General features: G+C 38.0%; 1 protein-coding gene across 2 annotated transcripts in view; it reads left to right on the top strand.

Moving 5' to 3' along the window:
* The first annotated feature begins 298 nt into the window (after nt 1-298).
* The window catches only part of LOC131777315 (mucin-like protein), a 64,341-nt gene continuing 44,607 nt past the window's right edge, over nt 299-20,032 (top strand). The window contains exons 1-24 of one of the 2 annotated variants that reach the window (XM_066164214.1): nt 299-408; nt 5,280-5,372; nt 5,741-5,785; nt 6,129-6,221; nt 6,588-6,632; nt 7,094-7,459; nt 8,207-8,233; nt 8,554-8,646; nt 8,999-9,043; nt 9,387-9,479; nt 9,844-9,888; nt 10,230-10,322; nt 10,685-10,729; nt 11,073-11,165; nt 11,520-11,564; nt 11,851-11,943; nt 12,215-12,298; nt 12,979-13,161; nt 13,680-14,363; nt 14,757-14,908; nt 15,541-15,915; nt 16,457-16,557; nt 16,981-17,073; nt 19,271-19,851. In XM_066164214.1, coding sequence (XP_066020311.1) covers nt 354-408; nt 5,280-5,372; nt 5,741-5,785; nt 6,129-6,221; nt 6,588-6,632; nt 7,094-7,459; nt 8,207-8,233; nt 8,554-8,646; nt 8,999-9,043; nt 9,387-9,479; nt 9,844-9,888; nt 10,230-10,322; nt 10,685-10,729; nt 11,073-11,165; nt 11,520-11,564; nt 11,851-11,943; nt 12,215-12,298; nt 12,979-13,161; nt 13,680-14,363; nt 14,757-14,908; nt 15,541-15,915; nt 16,457-16,557; nt 16,981-17,073; nt 19,271-19,851 — 3,622 coding nt within the window. In that variant the 5' untranslated portion in view covers nt 299-353. The remainder of the gene's footprint in view (nt 409-5,279; nt 5,373-5,740; nt 5,786-6,128; nt 6,222-6,587; nt 6,633-7,093; nt 7,460-8,206; nt 8,234-8,553; nt 8,647-8,998; nt 9,044-9,386; nt 9,480-9,843; nt 9,889-10,229; nt 10,323-10,684; nt 10,730-11,072; nt 11,166-11,519; nt 11,565-11,850; nt 11,944-12,214; nt 12,299-12,978; nt 13,162-13,679; nt 14,364-14,756; nt 14,909-15,540; nt 15,916-16,456; nt 16,558-16,980; nt 17,074-19,270; nt 19,852-20,032) is intronic. The other variant, XM_066164213.1, reaches the window with a different exon arrangement.

Here is a 20,032-nt window from a genome sequence, read left to right as displayed (position 1 = left end):
GCACGTGCAAGATCAGAACAAAACACGCTTGAAATTCCAGGCTGAACGTTAACCGGAAAGAAAAAGTGTAAAATGCTGATTATTCGCAACAGAAACTGATACATTCTTGTTAGGCTCCTTCCCGCAAGAAACTCGACCAGGTTGTATCGAAAGTGTTAGCAAGTCGGGAAAGTATCGCATGTTTTCATGTCTTAATTTGTTATTATACAACTGAAAAATTAGCGGTAAGTGAGGAGAATTTTAAAATAATCAAACAAAAACGAGGTCATAAATCGTGACTGGCAGTTTTTAATGGAGGTTACGGAAGACTGATCTAACTAAACAGTCCCTCGATAATCAATTTATTACCTAACATGGCAAGGATGGGGACAGCTGGAATTTTGCTTTTTCTTCGAGTTTTCTTCCTAGGTAAGTACCTTACTTCAAATTTACAGTTGGACTATTTTGACACCACCGAGCGAAAAATGAGATTTGAGGAACTCTTTTGTTGCATTGATGATCGCAGCTCGAGTTTGTTGTCGCCGTCTGAATAACTCATCTGTTTGAAAACGTGCTGATGAGTTAAACTTACTTTTGATCTTTCTTGGTTTTTGCAATAGCATTTGCTTTGAAGAAAGGAAACATCTGCATGTAGAGTTATGTTTATTCATGCTAAGAGAATGTACATAATCATTAAGATTCAGAAAACTGATTCGTCTAGTCAATTTGAATTTATTCAGAAAATTAAAAGTTATATCGAAGACTTTCATGTCTTAGTAGTAAGGCAAAGAAATCACATGATATCCATCGACAGTCTAGTGGTGGAACAGTAAATAAGTTTTGATATCAAACCGGGTGTTGAAAAGATCATAAAGGAGGGGCGGGTGATGTCAGTGGCAGAGAACTTAACTGGATCTAACCGTTTTTTCTTGCTTGGCCCGAGCGACAAACCATTTTGTTCTTTTCTTTCTTCCTTGCCGTAAAAATCCTCCCAATAATTTTTATCTAGATAACCCCTAACGTTACTTTTGTATTGCAATTTATCTGCACTAGCATTGCAATCGTAGAGTGCAGTCAGTCTAGTTTCAAAATTTACAATCCTCCTGACCGATGCAATATTAGATTGAAACGAATCGAAGTTCCGAGGCACATATTTAGCAAAGTTATAGCAAATGAATTGCATTTGCTAAACTTAACCTAAGCACAAAGAAAATTTGCTTTATAAACTGAGTCGATAATGTAAATTGGCCATCGTAAAGAATTTCTGAAGCTGACGCCTCGTGCGTTAGTCCTTCGTCAGGGCAAAGGACAAAGAAAATATCCATGGAGACCAATTTACGTCACCAACGTAATTGATAAAACGAAACTGTCTAGTGAAGACCCCACCAAAGCAGCACCAAAGTTTCTTTCGAAACTTACCCCCTTTGCTCTAGGTACAAGGAGGAACAATTGGTTCAAACTAACGTGTTTAAACTATATCATTTTGAAACTCGAAATTTTTTCGTTAGTGATATATTTACCTTTTGGATTGAGAAAGAATCTCTCATTAAAGAGGAAATCTGCCAATAAGAAAAACTTGTTAAGGTCAAGTAAAATAGCTAGAAGAATTTGCAAACTAGCTCAATGATTTTAGTTTTTAAATTTTCCGCTATCACGCAGTTAAATTTTCATCTAAAAGAGGATTGTTATCAACAGCCCATAGGCTCCTGTTGTTATATAATGATACGCACCAAATTGTTACTTAATAACGCCTTTTTCGTACTCCTACGATAGTGCTTTATTACCTTTTCCCTATCTACGTATTTGAAGATACGTTTTTTTCCTTGGATAAATTTTAGCGTTTAGCTAAAGACTCTGATTGTTTTTGCGCCATAAGATTTAACCTGACCTCTTTCATCTCTGACTTTTGTGGTTGATAATCGAATCTTAAATTAGTTTTGCCTAGCAACGACAAAGCAAATCAAAACAAATCAAAACAAATCAAAACAAATCAAAACAGAACTAAAATAATCAGGTATAGACAAGTCAGAATTTTCCACGATTAAGGTTAAAAAAAAAAAAGTGGTATATAACGAAGGTGGTTAGCCTTTTGTCTCCTCCGCTAACTCATTACACCATAAAAAATCAAGGAAAATGTATGAGACATTTTACGGCTAAAGTTGAGACCCTCTTGGGGAGGAGCTAGGGAGGAACCAAAGCTGATATCTGACTAGATTTCATCTTTTCTTATATCAGAGAGATCATTAGGCCATCTAAGTGCTGAGAAAGCGCATAAATTGAAATTTGACCGCAACAAGGAATTTAATGTCTTTATCATAAGGGAGATTCAAACACTAAATTTGCGTTTTGCCCAAGGCTACTAGCAGCATCGGTTCTTTATAAGCTAGATTCATGAACGTTATTTCCGGTGTTGTTATTAATTCCTTAACTATCTCATGCTAAAAGCCCCGTCATTAATTTTATCCTCTCAGTAATCTTTCGAAGAATTTAAGCAATATCTTAGACGCCGATATTAACTTTTGAAGACTCAGAAACATTTTTACTCTTCCTTTCGACCCTGGACTGAAATATGCCAAGCATAAAGTTTAATACGCTATAATTTTGTATTCGGGTTTGAATACAAAAGAATCATGAATAATCAGGTTTTGTATTCATATGTAACTGATTTACATGACATGAACATAGTTCACCATTAGCTCGAAGAAAACTTTGTATAGTAGCAGTTTAATGAATTGCAACTAAGGACTGTGTTAACCCAAGCTGCATGGAACTTACTTGGTCCATTCGATAGTGAGTCCAGTTACTATCTTTGACTTGATCTGCTACAAAGGCTTTGTAGACATGTTATTGTCTGTTGTGATATCCATAAATTCAAAGAATCCTTTCAGGAAAAGAGTCACGCTTATCATAATTGAAATCAAACTCTCAAGAGTGCTCATATAATATCTTTGTGCGGTTATACAATAACATCTTCATTATGAAAGAAAGGTCATGCACCCACTAATGTTCATCTAGTAGGTGCTCTATCATAATGCAAATAAATGCGTTGAGGTGTCATCCAAAGTTAACAGCCGACCATTATGAAACAGCCAGAGGCGAAAAACAAAACTTTCGGTCTAGACTGATTGAACAAAACAATATAGATGTATTGGATCTTTGTTTCACCGGGTTTTTTTTAATGATAATGAGAACCATAAAAATAATCAAAGAAATTAGAAATGCGCTAGGGCTACAACTCAAACTCATTCGACGTGAATATAATGATTGACAAATTAAATGAGACTGTATAGCGATTAAATTTTGGCTATATAAATGTCACAATGACTCGTTCCCGTGAAACTCATCCTTTCTCTTGGAAAGTGTAGGAGAGCACTTGGAAAAACCCAAAGTTGCTCTCGGCTGCGCCTCGAGCAACTCTTACGCTTCTCTCGAGCTCTCCAAACTTCCCGAGTGCATCCATAACTCGATGTGCACAAGTTAAGCATTAAACAACTCTTAACTGAGCCAGAAACTTGATAGAGTTTTTTTCAGCTTTTGTTCTTAAATATGCTCTTGTGTCCTAGAAATTTTTTTTTAATGATATGAGCTTGTTTTCTTTTGCGCTTTAAATGGGCAAAACTAATTGGACATTTTCTGGGATACTAATTTCGCCATTTTACAGCTGTCTGAAATACTTAAGAAAATGGAAGCAGATCTACGCAAAATAAAGAACGGAGTTTGTGAGCTCATTATTGCATATCCCTAAGCAAATTCTGAGGTATTAAATTTTCAACTGTGTGCTACACGTTTCTTCGATTTTCTCGAAGAGAGACATTTTCGCTTTTCGTATTGAAACTGGTTTCTTAGTCAAAATTCTCGTAAATGCTGCATGCTTTTAGCTTTTCCAGGTTCCTTCGGTACTTCTATCACTGGATCATCCCTGTTGTCTTCATCTTCCATCTCACTGTGTAAATGTCATTGTGGTCCTAATGCCACCAGATCGTACAACATATCATCTTCCATGGATTCTCCGTTTGTTATTGCCCCTGTGTCACATCAAAATTGTACCCCTACGCATTAATAATTTATTAGAAGAATTGAAATAATAATTAAAACTCATGGCATACTAGAGGGCAGTATAAATACAAAAAATTGGTAACTTCATTAAGATGGGAGTCTTAAATCTAACATGAAAGTCCTCATATGAATGACTGATAAGTAGACGGATTCGGCTGACATGTTTGCATTCTTTATTCAACTTAGGATCATGAAATGATTCTTTATGGTTAATATGTTATTTGCCAAACGCCGCAGAGTTTAGGGGCAATACGAACATTGTGGTAATGTCAGTCAAAACGGGGAAATAATATGGTTGGGTGTTCATTGCATGTTATTGTGATAACACTATTGTGCTATATTAGCACTATTGCGTTCGACATTTCAGCAATCATAATTTTTCTTTTCCTTTGGCCAATGTAGTTGTGCCTGGCATTCAGTCCACTCCGAGCTTACCTCTCGACGGTTCCACGTCTGCAGTTGTCCCTCACCAATCCTTATTTCTGCCTTGGAAATTAAGTTCCAAAGTTTTCCTTTCTATAGGTGCATTGTGCATTTGATGAGCAGAGTTTTCCGCCATTTCTTGGGACACTGACATCCGCCATTTCATAATTTTCTGTAATTTTTAAGAACTGAAAAAGAAGCAGATCTATGCGATATAAGTACACTGCGACTGTTAGCTCATTATGAAGAATCCTAAGGGAAAATATTGGTCTGCATTTTTCTACCATGTGCCGTACGTTTTCGATTTTTCTGCGATCCTCTCAGACATTTCCACTCCATGTATATCCACGTAGAGTCTATAACAAGCTTCTTTCATTGAAACTGATTCTTTCGTCAAAATTCTCATAAAGCCTGATGTTTGTAACTGTTTTAGGCTCTTTCGGCACTACTATCAGCGTATCATCCGAGGTCTCGTCTTATAAGAATGCCTACACATACATCATTAATTTGAGGGATTAAAATACTCGGGTAAGACTTTAAGTTCATGGCGTAGTATAGGGCAATATGAATTCAAACACTAAGTGTCTTCATTTACTACTAGCAGTCTAAAATCAAATATGACAGTCTTTCTACGAATCATTAACAAATAGACGGATTTGGCTGACATGTTTAAGTTATTGTTAAACTTATAATCGTGAAATAATTCCTTCGAAAGAAATATTGCTGCGAGTACATCGCATTTTATTGTTATAACACTATTGTGTTAAAGTATATTCGATCTTTCAGCCATCATGACTTTCCTTTTTCTTTGGCCTATGTAGCCGTGCCTGACATCCAGTCCACTGCGAGCTTAGTTCTCGACGGTTCCACGTCTACAGTTGTCCCTTTACCAAGCCTTATTTCTGCCTTGGAAAGTAAGTTTCAAAGTTTTCCTCTCTGTTAGTGCATTGTGCATTTGATAAGCACAGTTTTTCACCACCTGTTGGGACACTGACAACCGCCATTTTACTGAGTTTTCTTTAATTCTTAAGAACTGAAATAGAAGCAGACCTCTACAATATAAGTACACCGCGACTGCTAGCTCATTATGGAGAATCGTGAGGAAAAATTTTAGTCTCTGCATTTTTCCACCATGTGCGGCACGTTTTTTCCATTTTTCTGCGATCCTCTCAGACATTTCCACTCCATGTATATCCACGTAGAGTCTATACCAAGCTTCTTACATTGAAACTGATTCTTTCGTCAAAATTCTCATAAAGCCTGATGTTTGTAACTGTTTTAGGTTCTTTCGGCACTGCTGTCGGCGTATCATCCGAGGTCTCGTCTTGTAAGTATACCTACACATACATCATTAATTTGAGGGATTAAAATACCGGGGTAAGACTTTAAGTTCATGGTTTAGTAGAGGGCAATATGAATTCAAACTCTAAGTGTCTTCAATTACTACTAGGAGTTCTAAATCAAGTATGAAAGTCTTTCTACGAATCAGTAATAAACGGACAGATTTGGCAGACATGTTTAAGTTATTGTTTAACTGAGAATCATGAAATAATTGCTCCGGAAGAAATATTGTTGCGAGTACATCGCATTTTATTGTTATAACACTATTGTGTTAAAGTGTATTCGATCTTTCAGCCATCATGACTTTCCTTTTTCTTTGGCCTATGTAGCCGTGCCTGACATCCAGTCCACTGCGAGCTTACTTCTCGACGGTTCCACGTCTGCAGTTGTTCCTTCGCCAATCCTTATTTCTGCCTCGGAAAGTAAGTTCCAAAGTTTTCCTTTCTGTTAGTGCATTGTGCATTTGATAAGCACAGTTTTTCACTATTTCTTGGGACACTGACATCCGCCATTTTACAGTTTTCTGTAATTCTTAAGAACTGAAATAGAAGCAGATCTCTAAAATGTAAGTACACCGCGATTGTTAGCTCACTATGGAGAATCCTAAGGGAAAATTTTAGTATTTGCACTTTTCCACCATGTGCCACACGTTTTTTCGATTTGTCTGCGATCCTATGAGACATTTCTACTCCATGTATATCCACGTATAGTCTATGCCAAGCTTCTTACATTGAAACTGATTCTTTCGTCAAAATTCTCATAAAGCCTGATGTTTGTAACTTTTTTAGGCTCTTTCGGCACTTCTATCAGCGTATCATCCGAGGTCTCGTCTTGTAAGTATGCCTACACATACATCATTAATTTGAAGGATTAAAATACCGGGGTAAGACTTTAAGTTCGTGGCGTAGTAGAGGGCAATATGAATTCAAACTCTAAGTGTCTTCAATTACTACTAGGAGTCTTAAATCAAGTATGCAAGTCTTTCTACGAATTCATAAACCATAAATCTATCACCGATCCACGTATTCTGGCCTGTTTCAAGCGTTCTAGTTAGTCAAACAGAGCGAAATAGCTAAGGGCACGATAGTAGCGGCGTAGTGCAAAAGAGTGAGGTTTGGGTCTGGTAGGTAAAAGAAGTAGTTGATTTCACAACATGACCCACCCCTCCCTGGTTTCTTAAATCCTCCGCTAATCTAACGCTGTTCAATATGGCACTGTGTTTTAACAACTGAACGCCCGGAACAGCCCATGCTTATTCTCCCATACTCACATGCTTCTTTTTCATCGTTTATAGTTTGTCCCAATGAAGCAATTCCTCTCTCAGGCAGTGGGAAAATAAGCAGCACAAACTACCCAAAGAGTAACTACACTGCGTCTAGAGATTGTACCTGGAACATTACCGCACCGGCTGACAAAATTGTAAAGTTTACGTTTACTGACTTTGTCTTAAGTGAGTGTTCAGCCAAACCTTGTTCGGATTCTTGTTCTTATGTGGAGCTTTATGATGGTGGGTCAACAACGTCTTGTTCGCTAGGGCGATTTTGTCAGGGTTCGTTTTGGAATGAGTCTCAGTTCTCAAGTGGAAATCAAATGTTTGTGATGTTCCATCCTGGAAAAAATGTTGATCGTGGATTTGAAGCGAAATATGAATGCACAACTGGTGAGTACCCTTTGAAGGTTTTTCTGAAGATCCTCTTTTATAATCATCAAATATTTTTCTTGCGCGCAATTGGTCTTAGCGCGTTACTCAACCGACTATGCCCCAACTTTTATACTTCTATATTTTTAAGAGATAGACATACTTTCGCCGCTCACCACGATCACTCTGAGTTATTCTCTCTTCCTTTTGAATGAAGGGAGAGTTAAACATTTATGTTTTACGAGGGTCTCGATGGGATTAACCGACAGCCGTATAACGGCCAAAATATTTACTCTTTAGGCATAAAAATTGACAAATTTTAACCGTTAGTGGTAAAAAAATGTTAACCGTTAACAACAAATTCCTAGTGACAACAATGGAAAGATATTAACCGTAAGCGTTAGCTGTAAAATCTCCAAAACTTTAACCTCAAGTCGTAAGAGCCATCACCCCATTGAGACCCTCTTTTAGCAACACGAAGGCCAACAGAAGCACCTCCGAAGCGTAAGTACTGACATCAAAACCAGAAAAAAAATTAAAAAGATAATCTTGGAAATGAAAAAAAAACAAAACAAAACAAAAAGCCACGAATTTAAAGCATAAAGTCTTTTTCCGCGAGAAATGGAATTAGAAAAAAGGTCGAATACACTATGGTTCTATTTTACGAATCATGTAAATAATATATGACTAAATTAAAAGTATTGAAGCCCTATGGTAATTATGTTGCCATGTAATTGCATATTTCTCCATTTTTCCTCATTTTCTTAGCAAACACAACAGAGCCGCCTACTACAAGTAAGTGCCGTCACCAGTAATACAAAAATAAAAAAGTCACATCTTAGTGTTAATTTTGATGTCGTTTGTTAGCGACAAGACCAACAGAAGCACTTTCAATGGGTAAATACCCATGCCACCTTCATCAAAACCAGAAAAATAATAAATATAAGACCCCCCCAAAGTGCAGGGGGAATACCAAAAATTTTGTAATGTCAGTATAAACAGGTAAATAATATGGTTGGATGTCTATTGCCTTTTACTATAATAACAATATTGTGTTAAACTGCGCGTTTGATCTTTTAGCCATCATGACATTTCTCTTTCTTTGGCCAATGTAGCTGTGCCTTGCATCCAGTCCACTCAGAGCATAATTCTTGACAGTTCCATGTATGCAACGGTCCCTTCACCAATCCTTATTTCTGCCTTGGAAAGTAAGTTCCAAAAGTTTTCCTTCTGTTGGTGCATTGTGCATTTGATGAGAACAGTTTTTCGTCATTTCTTGGGACACTGACATCCGCCATTTTATAGTTTTCTGTAATTCTTAAGAACTGAAATAGAATCAGATCTCTGCAATATAAGTACAACGCGACTGTTGGCTCATTATGGAGAATCCTAAGGGAAAATTTTTCCACCATGTGCCACACGTTTTTTCGATTTTTCTGCGATCGTCTCTGACATTTCCACTCAATGTATATCCACGTATAGTCTATACCAAGCTTCTTACATCTAAGCTGATTCCTTTGTCAAAATTCTCATAAAGCCTGCCGTTTGTAACTGTTTTAGGTTCTTTCGGCACTACTATCGGCGTATCATCCGAGGTCTCGTCTTGTAAGTATACCTACACATACATCATTAATTTGACGGATTGAAATACTGAGACAAGACTTTAAATCCATGTTGTAACAGAGTGCAATATGAATTCATAAACTAAGTGTCTTCAATTACTACTAGGAGTCTTAAATCAAGTATGAAAGTCCTTCTACGAATCAGTAATAATAGGACGGATTTGGCTGACATGTTTATGTTATTGCTAAACTCAGGATCGGGAAATAATTCTGCAAGAGGAAATATGGTTGTGACTCCATCGCATTTTATTGTAATAACACTATCGTCTTTAAGTGCGTTCGACCTTTCAGCCATCATGACTTTTCTTTTCCTTTGGCCCGTGTAGTTGTGCATGGCATTCAGTCTACTTCGAGCTTACCTCTCGACAGTTCCACGTCTGCAGTTGTCCCTTCACCAATCCTTATTTCTGCCTCGGAAAGTAAGTTCCAAAGTTTTCCTTTCTATGAGCACATTTTGCATTTGATGAGCACAGTTTTTCGCCATTTCTTGGGACACTGACATCCGATATTTTAAAGTTTTCTGTATAATTTTTAAGAACTGAAATAGAAGCAGATCTCTGCAACATGAGTACAACACGATTGTTAGCTCATTATGGGAAATCCTGAGGGAAAATATGTCTTTGCATTTTTTCTAACATGTGCTGTACGTTTTCGATTTTTCTGCGATCCTCCCTGACATTTTCACTCAATGTATATCCACGTATAGTCTATACCAAGCTTCTTACATCGAAGCTGATTCCTTTGTCAAATTCTCATAAAGCCTGCTGTTTGTAATTGTTCTAGGTTCTTACGGCACTACTATCGACGTAACATCCGAGGTCTCATCTTGTAAGTATACCTGCACATACATCATTAATTTGACGGATTGAAATACTGGGATAAGACTTTAAGTTCATGTTGTAACAGAGTGCAATATGATTCCAAACACTTAGTCACTTCAATTACTACTAGGAGTCTTAAATCAAGTATGAAAGTCCTTCTACGAATCAGTAATAATAGAACGGATTTGGCTGACATGTTAATGTTATTGCTAAACTCAGGATTGGGAAATAATTCTTCAAGAGGAAATATGGTTGACTCCATCGCGTTGTATTGTTATAACACTATTGTCTCTAAATGCGTTCGACCTTTCAGCCATCATGACTTTTCTTTTCCTTTTGCCCGTGTAGTTGTGCCTGGCATTCAGTCCACTTCGAGCTTACTTCTCGACGGTTCCACGTCTGCAGTTGTCCCTTCACCAATCCTTATTTCTGCCTCGGAAAGTAAGTTTCAAAGTTTTCCTTCCTATGGGTGCATTTTGCATTTGATGAGCACAGTTTTTCGCCATTTCTTGGGACACTGACATCCGCCATTTTATAGTTTTCTGTAATTCTGAAGAACTGAAATAGAAGCAGATCTCTGCAATATAAGTACAACGCGATGGTTAGCTCATTATGGGAAATCCTGAGGGAAAATATGTCTTTGCATTTTTTCCAACATGTGCTGTACGTTTTCCATTTTTCTGCGATCCTCCCTGACATTTCCACTCAATGTATATCCACGTATAGTCTATACCAAGCTTCTTTCAATGAAACTGATTCCTTTGTCAAATTCTCATAAAGCCTGCTGTTTGTAACTGCTCTAGGTTCTTACGGCACTACTATCGACGTAACATTCGAGGTCTCATCTTGTAAGTATACCTACACATACATCATTAATTTGACGGATTGAAATACTGGGATAAGACTTTAAGTTCATGTTGTAACAGAGTGCAATATGATTCCAAACACTAAGTCACTTCAATTACTACTAGGAGTCTTAAATCAAGTATGAAAGTCCTTCTACGAATCAGTAATAATAGGACGGATTTGGCTGACATGTTTATGTTATTGCTAAACTCAGGATCGGGAAATAATTCTGCAAGAGGAAATATGGTTGTGACTCCATCGCGTTGTATTGTTATAACACTATTGTCTCTAAATGCGTTCGACCTTTCAGCCATCATGACTTTTCTTTTCCTTTTGCCCGTGTAGTTGTGCATGGCATTCAGTCCACTTCGAGCTTACCTCTCGACGGTTCCACGTCTGCAGTTGTCCCTTCACCAATCCTTATTTCTGCCTCGGAAAGTAAGTTCCAAAGTTTTCCTTTCTATGGGTGCATTTTGCATTTGATGAGCACAGTTTTTCGGCATTTCTTGGGACACTGAGATCCGCCATTTTATATTTTTCTATAATTCTGAAGAACTGAAATAGAAGCAGATCTCTGCAATATAGGTACAACGCGATGGTTAGCTCATTATGGGAAATCCTGAGGGAAAAAATGTCTTTGCATTTTTCCAACATGTGCTGTACGTTTTCGATTTTTCTGCGATCCTCTCTGACATTTCCACTCAATGTACATATCCACGTATAGTCTATACCAAGCTTCTTTCAATGGAACTGATTCCTTTGTCAAAATTCTGCTGTTTGTAACTGTTCTAGGTTCTTACGGCACTACTATCAGCGTAACATCCGAGGTCTCATCTTGTAAGTATATTTACACATACATCATTAATTTGAATTCAAACACTAAGTGTCTTCAATTACTGCTAGGAGTCTTCATTCAGGTATGAAAGTCCTTCTACGAATCAGTGATAAAAGGACGGATTTGGCTGACATGTTTATGTTATTGTTGAGCTCAGAATCGTGAAATTATTCCTCAGGAAGAAATATGGTTGTGACTTCATCGCATTTTAGTGTAATAACACTATCGTCTTTAAGTGCGTTCGACTTCTCAGCCATCATGACTTTTCTTTTTCTTCGGCCAATGTAGCTGGGCCTGGCATCCAGTCCACTCCGAGCATAATTCTTGACGGTTCAACGTCTCCAGTTGTCTCTTCATCAATCCTTAGTTCTACTTCAGAAAGTAAGTTCCAAAGTTTTCCTTTCTATGGATGCATTGCGCGTTTGATGAGCACAGTTTATTCGCCATTTCTTGGGACACTGACGTCCGCCATTTTATAGTTTTCTGAAATTCGTAAGAAAATAGAGGCGGATCAGCGCAATATAAGTACATCGCAATTTTCATTGGAAATCCCATACGGGGAAAAATATTACTTGTTCAACTTTTCCACCATATGCTGTATGTTTTTTTCGATTTTTATGCGGTCCTCTCAGACATTTCCTCTTAATGTAAGGCATCGAGTCCACTCCGAGCTTGATTCTTAACGGTTCCACGTCTGCAGATGTCTCCTCGCCAATCAATATTTCTACCTCGGAAGGTTAGTTCTAAGATTTTCCTTCCTATATACATGGTAATCGATCAACTTTACGTACGGTCGATTTAGTAGTTAATGTGAAAAAAAGGTAGGGCCATGCTTTTGACTCAATGGAGTAGAATCGCTTTTTCCCTCTCAACTGACGCCAACAACTCTTATGGCACAACAAACAGGCATGATCTCACAGAATCGATTTACATCGATTTACATGAAAACATTGACCCTTTTTATAGATTCCATTGGGAATTGCGAATAAGGCATTAAGAAACCACTTTTTCTACTTCCTAAACGTCATGGCAATGGATACAGCTTCATGCCTTAAAATCAATGGGTCAGAAAGAAAGCAAAGAAATAAGCAAGAAACGATGCTATATGTTTTTAAGACTTTTATATTTAGGTAATGTATTTGATAATTGAGAGACAAAATAAAACAACATCTTTTTTTACCTGGTAGACTCGGTAGAGGAGAATATTTCATTCGGGAACTCCACTTTACCTCTCAATGAGTGTTATAAAGAACACCCAGTGAACATGACCACGTTCTCTTTCAGCGTGCAACCTGTTTAATTGATTATTAACGAGAGACTAGAAATGTTGAATCACGTTTTACTTTGATTCATTCAGAAATGTTAATCTTTTGTTGGAGATTAAGTTCAAAGTGCCTGTCTTCTTGATCGTTCCAGGCATATCTCAGTCGCAACGTGTTTCACCTAGCGCTGCATCAAGTATTGGAAAAAGCTTTCCAAATTCGTCTATCGAGCAAGTATCAGCAAGTCCAAGCTTTTCAAGTCATGAATCAGTGAGAACAAGTTCATCTTTGCCCCACGGAAGCAGCACCCCTTCCATGGAGACCTCAAGAATTGCGAGTAAGTAAATGAGTATAGCTTCAGATGTTTTCATTCAATGGAAACCCCAAGTTTAAAACGAACGAACAAAATACAATGCAAATAATGCAATAAGAAACGGGAGTAGGGCTACTACTTAAAATCTTGACAATATAACACACGTCAATAAATGAAACAGGATAAAAAATAGTTGGGAACGATAGATAGATGTGGCTGCATAGCTTCGTAAAACACAAGTTATCGCTGATAAGTTTCTTTTTGTTTTGTTAAATATTAAAAGATCCCCCTGAAACCGTAAACTCTGTCAACACGACTTTGGTGCAACTTCAGCATTACCAGCGGGCCAAACGATTATGTCCAAAAATGTGTACTGAGTCGGTAAAATTACCGTAACACTCACCTTTCAGTCGCCACTTTAGACAGGGACAACTTGATTGGCCATTTTAGAAGTGTGATGGAGAGGGGAAAGCGCCCTTTTTTTAGTTCACTTAATCAGTTAAGACCAGAATTAACTATTTGTGTTTCTTTCAAATTGACAGCTCCTTCCAGCGTGATTGATCATATCTCACTGTGTGAGTGTCCATGTGACACAAGTTCTACGTTCTCAGCAGAAAAATCGTCGTCAGTATCTGATTCAGAGAGCCTTTCATCCTTCGGATCCATGGATTTTGCGCAAACTGCTTCAGTTTCAGGAAAAAACTCATGGTCGCTGTATGATTCAGAGAGCCTTTCATCTTCCACATCCGTGGTTTTCGCGCAAACTGCTTCAGTTTCAGGAAAAAACTCATGGTCGCTGTATGATTCAGAGAGCCTTTCATCTTCCACATCCATGGTTTTCGCGCAAACTGCTTCATTTTCAGGAGAAAACTCATCGTCGGTGTATGTTTCAAAGAACCTTTCATCTTCCGCATCCAGTGTATTTTCACAAAGTCCTTCAGTTTACGCAGAAAACTCATGGTCGGTGTATGGTTCAGAGAGCCTTCCACTTCAGGCATCTTCCAGTTTAATGCAAGATTCTTCAGTTCCAGGACGAACGTCTTCGTTGTGGTATGATTCTAGGAGCCTTACATCCTCTGCATCAAGCGTCGGGCTGAAAACGGTTTCATCCACCAACACATACAAAATATCCTCGTCTTCGACTTCGTCTGTGTGTTATTGTCCATGTAACAGATCAACGGTTTTCCCTTCGCCAAGTAGCAGCATGAGTATTTCTGCTTCAAAGAGTAAGTTGTAAAACTTTTCTTCCTTTTAATCAGTGCGATTTAAAGTCGATCTTGTTTGAACAAAAAAACGCCAGCTGTTTGCGGTCCAATAGCCATCAGCCACCGTTGTTAATAAGTTAATAACTCTTTCTACCCAGCAAAGGTCTGGTTTCACGGCACAGCCTATTTTTCTAATTTCCAAATTTTAGGTGAATACCATCGCAGTATTTCCAAATGAAATCCAATCAGCCTATGTTTCGTTTCCCTAGATCTTCTCTCCGGACTTTCAAAGGTAAAACGTCAGTGGCTAAGGGTGTAAATAGCTTGTTGGGAAAGACGTGCCCAAGGGTTCCACCCCCGTCGAATTCTTAATTTTTTTATAAAGCTTCTTCTCTACAATTTCTTCAATTATAGCTCCGTCCCCTATGTATCCCTACGGACCGCAGCAGAAGGACAATGAATATGGTCTGGACGATTCTCCTTACTACTACTACGACCGCTGTCGGAAGATCAACACAGACTGGACTGGAATTCCGTTTTTCTCTGAGAGGCATTACAAGCTATATGTGAGCAAAAAGTTTAATTAAGATGTAATAATCGACTTTTTCTAAGAAAATTGTAAACAGGTGAGCTAAGGGAACAGATGTTTTTAAATTCTCAAAAGGAGGGTAACTTTCGTTTTATGCCAAAAACGCGTAAAGATCCCTGGACTGCTTGTACAATACCACACGGAATAACGTATGTAACCTAAATTTTCTGTGATATGCTGCCTTTTTGGCTCTTCATCGGGCCCCTTTCTGTAGTGCATCTTTTTTCTTTCTATAAAATTAATGTAGGGAGGGTTTAATGGCAAATAGACTTTCCGTGGAGGAATGACGTGCCCTTGCTGCGGTAGAGAAATAATGAGAAAAGGAGGACCACTCTCCAAATCTTTGCTAAAATTTTTCTCAGTGAATTACCTTTACAGTTCCACAATGCATAAGAGTCCAAAGGCGGATCGGAAACATGTTTTTTTTTTTTCTTAACGGATTTATTTTGTTTCTCTTTTAGATTTTTTTATGATCAATCTGCTTGTAGCTAACGCTGACACAGTACTTGGCCAAAATGTTTCACCAGGGCGTTACTCATCCAGAAACTATGCCGAGGCTACTGTTTAAATATTGTAAAATTTGACATCTTTGTTTTCCTCTTTTATTAGATTTGTCGAAATGGTATAATTCAGTTGAATTATGATTGGAGCTGGTGGTGGCCTCGTAAATTTGGTGTCTACTGGTGGTTTAGAAACATGGGTATTATTGCGCCCTTTTGGGCCACAACTGATAGTTATTTTGCATTCAGATACAATCATTCAAAGGTGTATTATCAAGTGTACAACCAAACGCACGAAAAGTCAAATGAAACTCTGGCTATGGCTTCAGAGCATGTAAAGAGCTACACCGGAGGATTTGACGACTTTGAAGCCACTTGGGTCCTGGTTGTGACGTGGGAAAAGCTCTGTCCCTACGCTTATTATCCATACTACTATTACTACCAAAATATCAACGAGAAGGATTTTCAGTTGAAGTGTTCGCGAGTAAGCGTTTACACTTTTTTAATTATCATAACTCAAAGATAACCATGTAGGTTAGTGACATATAGTTGCTAACTATCAATTGGACCCTACAGAGTCTGAATTGTTGATTTGACGACTGCGTTAAATCCTGGACAAGCACAAAAAATACGAAAAACAGCAGGGATTTTCATCTAATTCTCTCTTATTGTCTTTTATTTGTCGGCTCGGCGAGAGTTCAAACCGGGCTGAGGAAAGATTGACCATACTTTACAGATTTTTAACAATCGAACATCAAGAGACGAAAACTTGCCTGCCAACATTTAGGGGAAAATTGCAAGTTATTTTAAGTAAAAATCCCGATAACTCTCTAATCCATACTCCACTTAATTCCTTAACATTATCAACCCAGAAGTGATGACTGTACGTATGAGTCATGAAGTATAACGTAGTGCATCAACTTGACTTGCTGCATTCATGGTAAAAATACATCTATCAGGAAATATTTAGATCTAGTTCAAAATATCAAAATCCGAAGAGTTTCTACGTTTTTATTGTTTTCCAGAGTAATACATTCCAAGCTGTCCTGATAACGAATGGATTTAACACATTCTTGATGTATAATTATCACTATGGAGGAATTCAGTGGGTGGTCGACGCAGATCCGTAAGTTTCCTAAGTCCCTAATTGAAAATCAAAGTCAGAATATAAAAACATATATTAAATTGCTTATCAGGTAAACCCGAAATAACTATAAACTTTGTCTGACATTAGTAGGTCCCATCAGCATTCTTTGGTATTTATGCCTGACACATCCATTGAGACTACACTATGGTCTTTTTTCATGATTTCTTGGTTTCAAATTGGTTTACCAATTCTTCCTATTAACCATCTGCACTCTTTATCAAGAGCTGCAATATGAAATTAATTAAAGGGCTTAAGAATTGCTTTCGATTAGAAGAAAAAATTGGAATGTGTAATAGTTTGCGATGAAAGAAAGCGCATCGCCGAAGAATCAGAAATTCATGAGACCAGGAAAGACACTTGAGAAAAATACGTAACAGTAAGGATTTTCACGAACATTTGCAGGAATAACTACCGTTACTGGACGAGCTACTATGGTCTTCCTGTTGCTGGCTGGAATGCAGGGAACGGTGGCGAAAATTATTTCAATATAAAAGGGTAAGATGAATCGAATTTGACAAACAATTGCTATCAGTCAATGGCGTTTGAAAATACAATGAAACAGGATAATTGGAACCCATAAATTCTTCCACAAAGGCAACTGATTTGAAAGGGCCAGGTTAGCAGCCAAAAGCTGGGAATTTTCATCCAGGTGACCAACTCGAAAAGGTTTATGTTTACACGTAAAATTTTCTCGACGATTCTTTAAAATTTTGAAATTTAATTTGTCAAAACAGTAACCAATCGCTGCTCAGATTCACTTTCACGTGACATGTTACTGAGGCAACAATACTATATTCAACATGGCGTCCGAAGACCGGATCCCTGAGTTTACTAATTCAATTGTTTTCGATTGGAACTTGTGATCGTGGCTTAAATTGTACAAACGGAAAGGTAAAATTTCGAGCTGTTTTAGATTTGAAAAATACGATGGCTTCTTCTTCTTTTTTCTAAATCTCAATCGTTTCCATTTGTATTATTTTGCTTTCTTGGCGGACAGGGAAGCCCCAGGTTCTTCAATGCTCGTCTCGGTACGTTCCAAATATAAATCTGTGCGAAAAAAAAGTTTATTTTAACTGATACGGTCACTTCGCAAGTGAATCGTCCAAATAACAAACGGCTTTAGCCCATCGGTGAAAAGAAGGATGAAATCATAGCGTGTTTGCAATCGTGTAAAATGGGAGGGTCGCTTTGAATAAAAGCTTCTCGAAACATGTAAGAAGTTGGAAATCCGTACTGCTACGCACTTATCGTGCCTCCGCGGCCGCTTCCACTCCATCCTCTTCCATTTCTGATTTGATCAGTGAAAGCCTTCTCTCCACTTCTCCGAGATATTCCTCGCTGCAACACGGCGAACGCCAAGCCTCAAGGTAGATTATGGAAGCGCAAATTGAAACCCATTCTGGACCGGGAATACGTAAGTCGAGACGAAAAATACAAACACAATGTTGAACCAGCATTGAACCTATTACTGACACAGCAGAGCGAAGAGACAATATGTCGCCTTCACTTGCAAACGTGCTCCAACTTACTGTCATCAAGGAACACCAACAGATAATAAAAGCATTCTAAAACTTTCGAACTTTCGAACACTCCGTCCGAATATGGATAGACATTGAGTAAACGTTTTGTTTCTTTCACTTTCGTTAACCGGACAGGGACATTCTATAAGGTCTTAGGACACTTTCTTAGAACACTTCGCATAGTATCAGAGTAGTATCTTTTTTGTAGAAAGGGGGATGTGTGATTGACACTTCCCAATATGGTAATACCATGTGCTTCAATGATTACTCCTTGAATGTGAGTGAATCGGTAGAAAGGAAGCCCACCATGCACTTTTTTCATGCAGTTTGTATCACAATGATTCACAGTTGCATCGAACGAAAAAAGATTGAGGAATACGGCAAATAATAATGAGTAAAGGGCAAACATTTCGAATTGGGTTCGAAAATCTTTGATTGCCGAAATTCTCGCCATGTTGTGACGTCACGTGGTTATCAAATCTAATAACCATCCCGAACTGTTTGCCAGTTCGGGGAATTTTCATCCACCTATTGTAATTGGTACAGATGGGTGTAAATTTAATCTGAAATTTGTTACAGAACCCCGAAAATCATTGTACATATAATTGCTATCAGTATAATAAATCTATTGGCGTTTTATCACGAGTGATGCAATCTAATTGGCTATGTTACTCGTCATCTATCCTATTATAGTTAACGAGAAAAGAAGGTAGACTAAAATTGTGATTTACTTGTCTTATTATTAATAAAAAAGTTAAGCCTTTCTTTTAGTTAAGTTTTGAATAACCATTAAATCTATGCAATAATAATTAAATGGACAATCTGATTGAGGCTTTGAACTAATGTATTTCTTTTTTATTCCAAGCTTTCACCGATCTGTGGTATCAGACATTCCCTGACGATGTCGTGCATCGGCGAAAGCTTAGAACAAAAAAGAAATACAGTAGGTCAAGGCCTCAATCGAATCATCCGTTTAGTCAACATGCTACAGAAGGACAACTTGAAACATTTAATAATTATTAATTTATTCGCTATTGATTTCTGTGCGCGAAAGATTATTCGACTCTTGCCCTCATCAACTGTCAACCGATAGAAATCTCGACCCTATATTCTAATTACTAAAAATGAAGATAGCGAAAGAACGTTTTTGAGTTAAATGTTTCTGTTTGTAGTTCTGGTACATTTGAAATGTACGACCTCGATAAGAAGGAAGGAAACACGGGTGTGCAGGGAAGATACTTTTGGAGAATTGAAAACAGCGACGGACAAGGTGCACTGGAGAAATGCTTTAGTTGGGTCTTACTTAATGAACACTCGAGATTCCGTTACTGGTATAAACGACTCATAGAATCAGACCGGGAAATGGCTTGCCCTTGTACTGTGTGGCAGGCGTGGTTTGATTGGGGGCGATTCAGATGGAGTTGGTGGAACTCATGGCCAGATCGGTGTTTTGATTCCAGAAGATCCAGGTTCTTTTATTTCTACACCAGGAGTAATGGACTAGTTGGTGTTTCGATGAGACAAAAATGCTGTTACTCTACGGAATGGGAAGACTGGGGCTCTCTCAAGCAGGGACCTCCTGATGGTGGACGAGTAGAAGTGACACTTTACTATTACTGGTACAATCGCGTTCAAACCTTTTACACAGACGAAGAGGCTTACCAGTATTGCTGTGTGGATTTACCTTTCTGCCATTTGTTCTATGCTTATCGTCCGTCTGATAGCTGCTCGCTCTATAGGCCTCCAATCAGACGTAAGTTTTGCATAATGTTAGTTGTATCAAAGATGTACGAAACGTTGTTGTACCATTTAGTTTTTGTTAATTTAAGCCACGGGTCATATAAAACTATATTGGAATTAAAGGTTACCTTTCGTAACTGTTAGATATTGGAGAGTTGTCTAGTAAGAGCTTTTTCAACTTTTCCTCTTGGGCT

This window comes from Pocillopora verrucosa, chromosome 3, assembly GCF_036669915.1.
Source record: "Pocillopora verrucosa isolate sample1 chromosome 3, ASM3666991v2, whole genome shotgun sequence".
NCBI classification, from domain to species: domain Eukaryota; kingdom Metazoa; phylum Cnidaria; class Anthozoa; order Scleractinia; family Pocilloporidae; genus Pocillopora; species Pocillopora verrucosa.
This window is presented reverse-complemented; position numbering and strand designations above follow the sequence as displayed.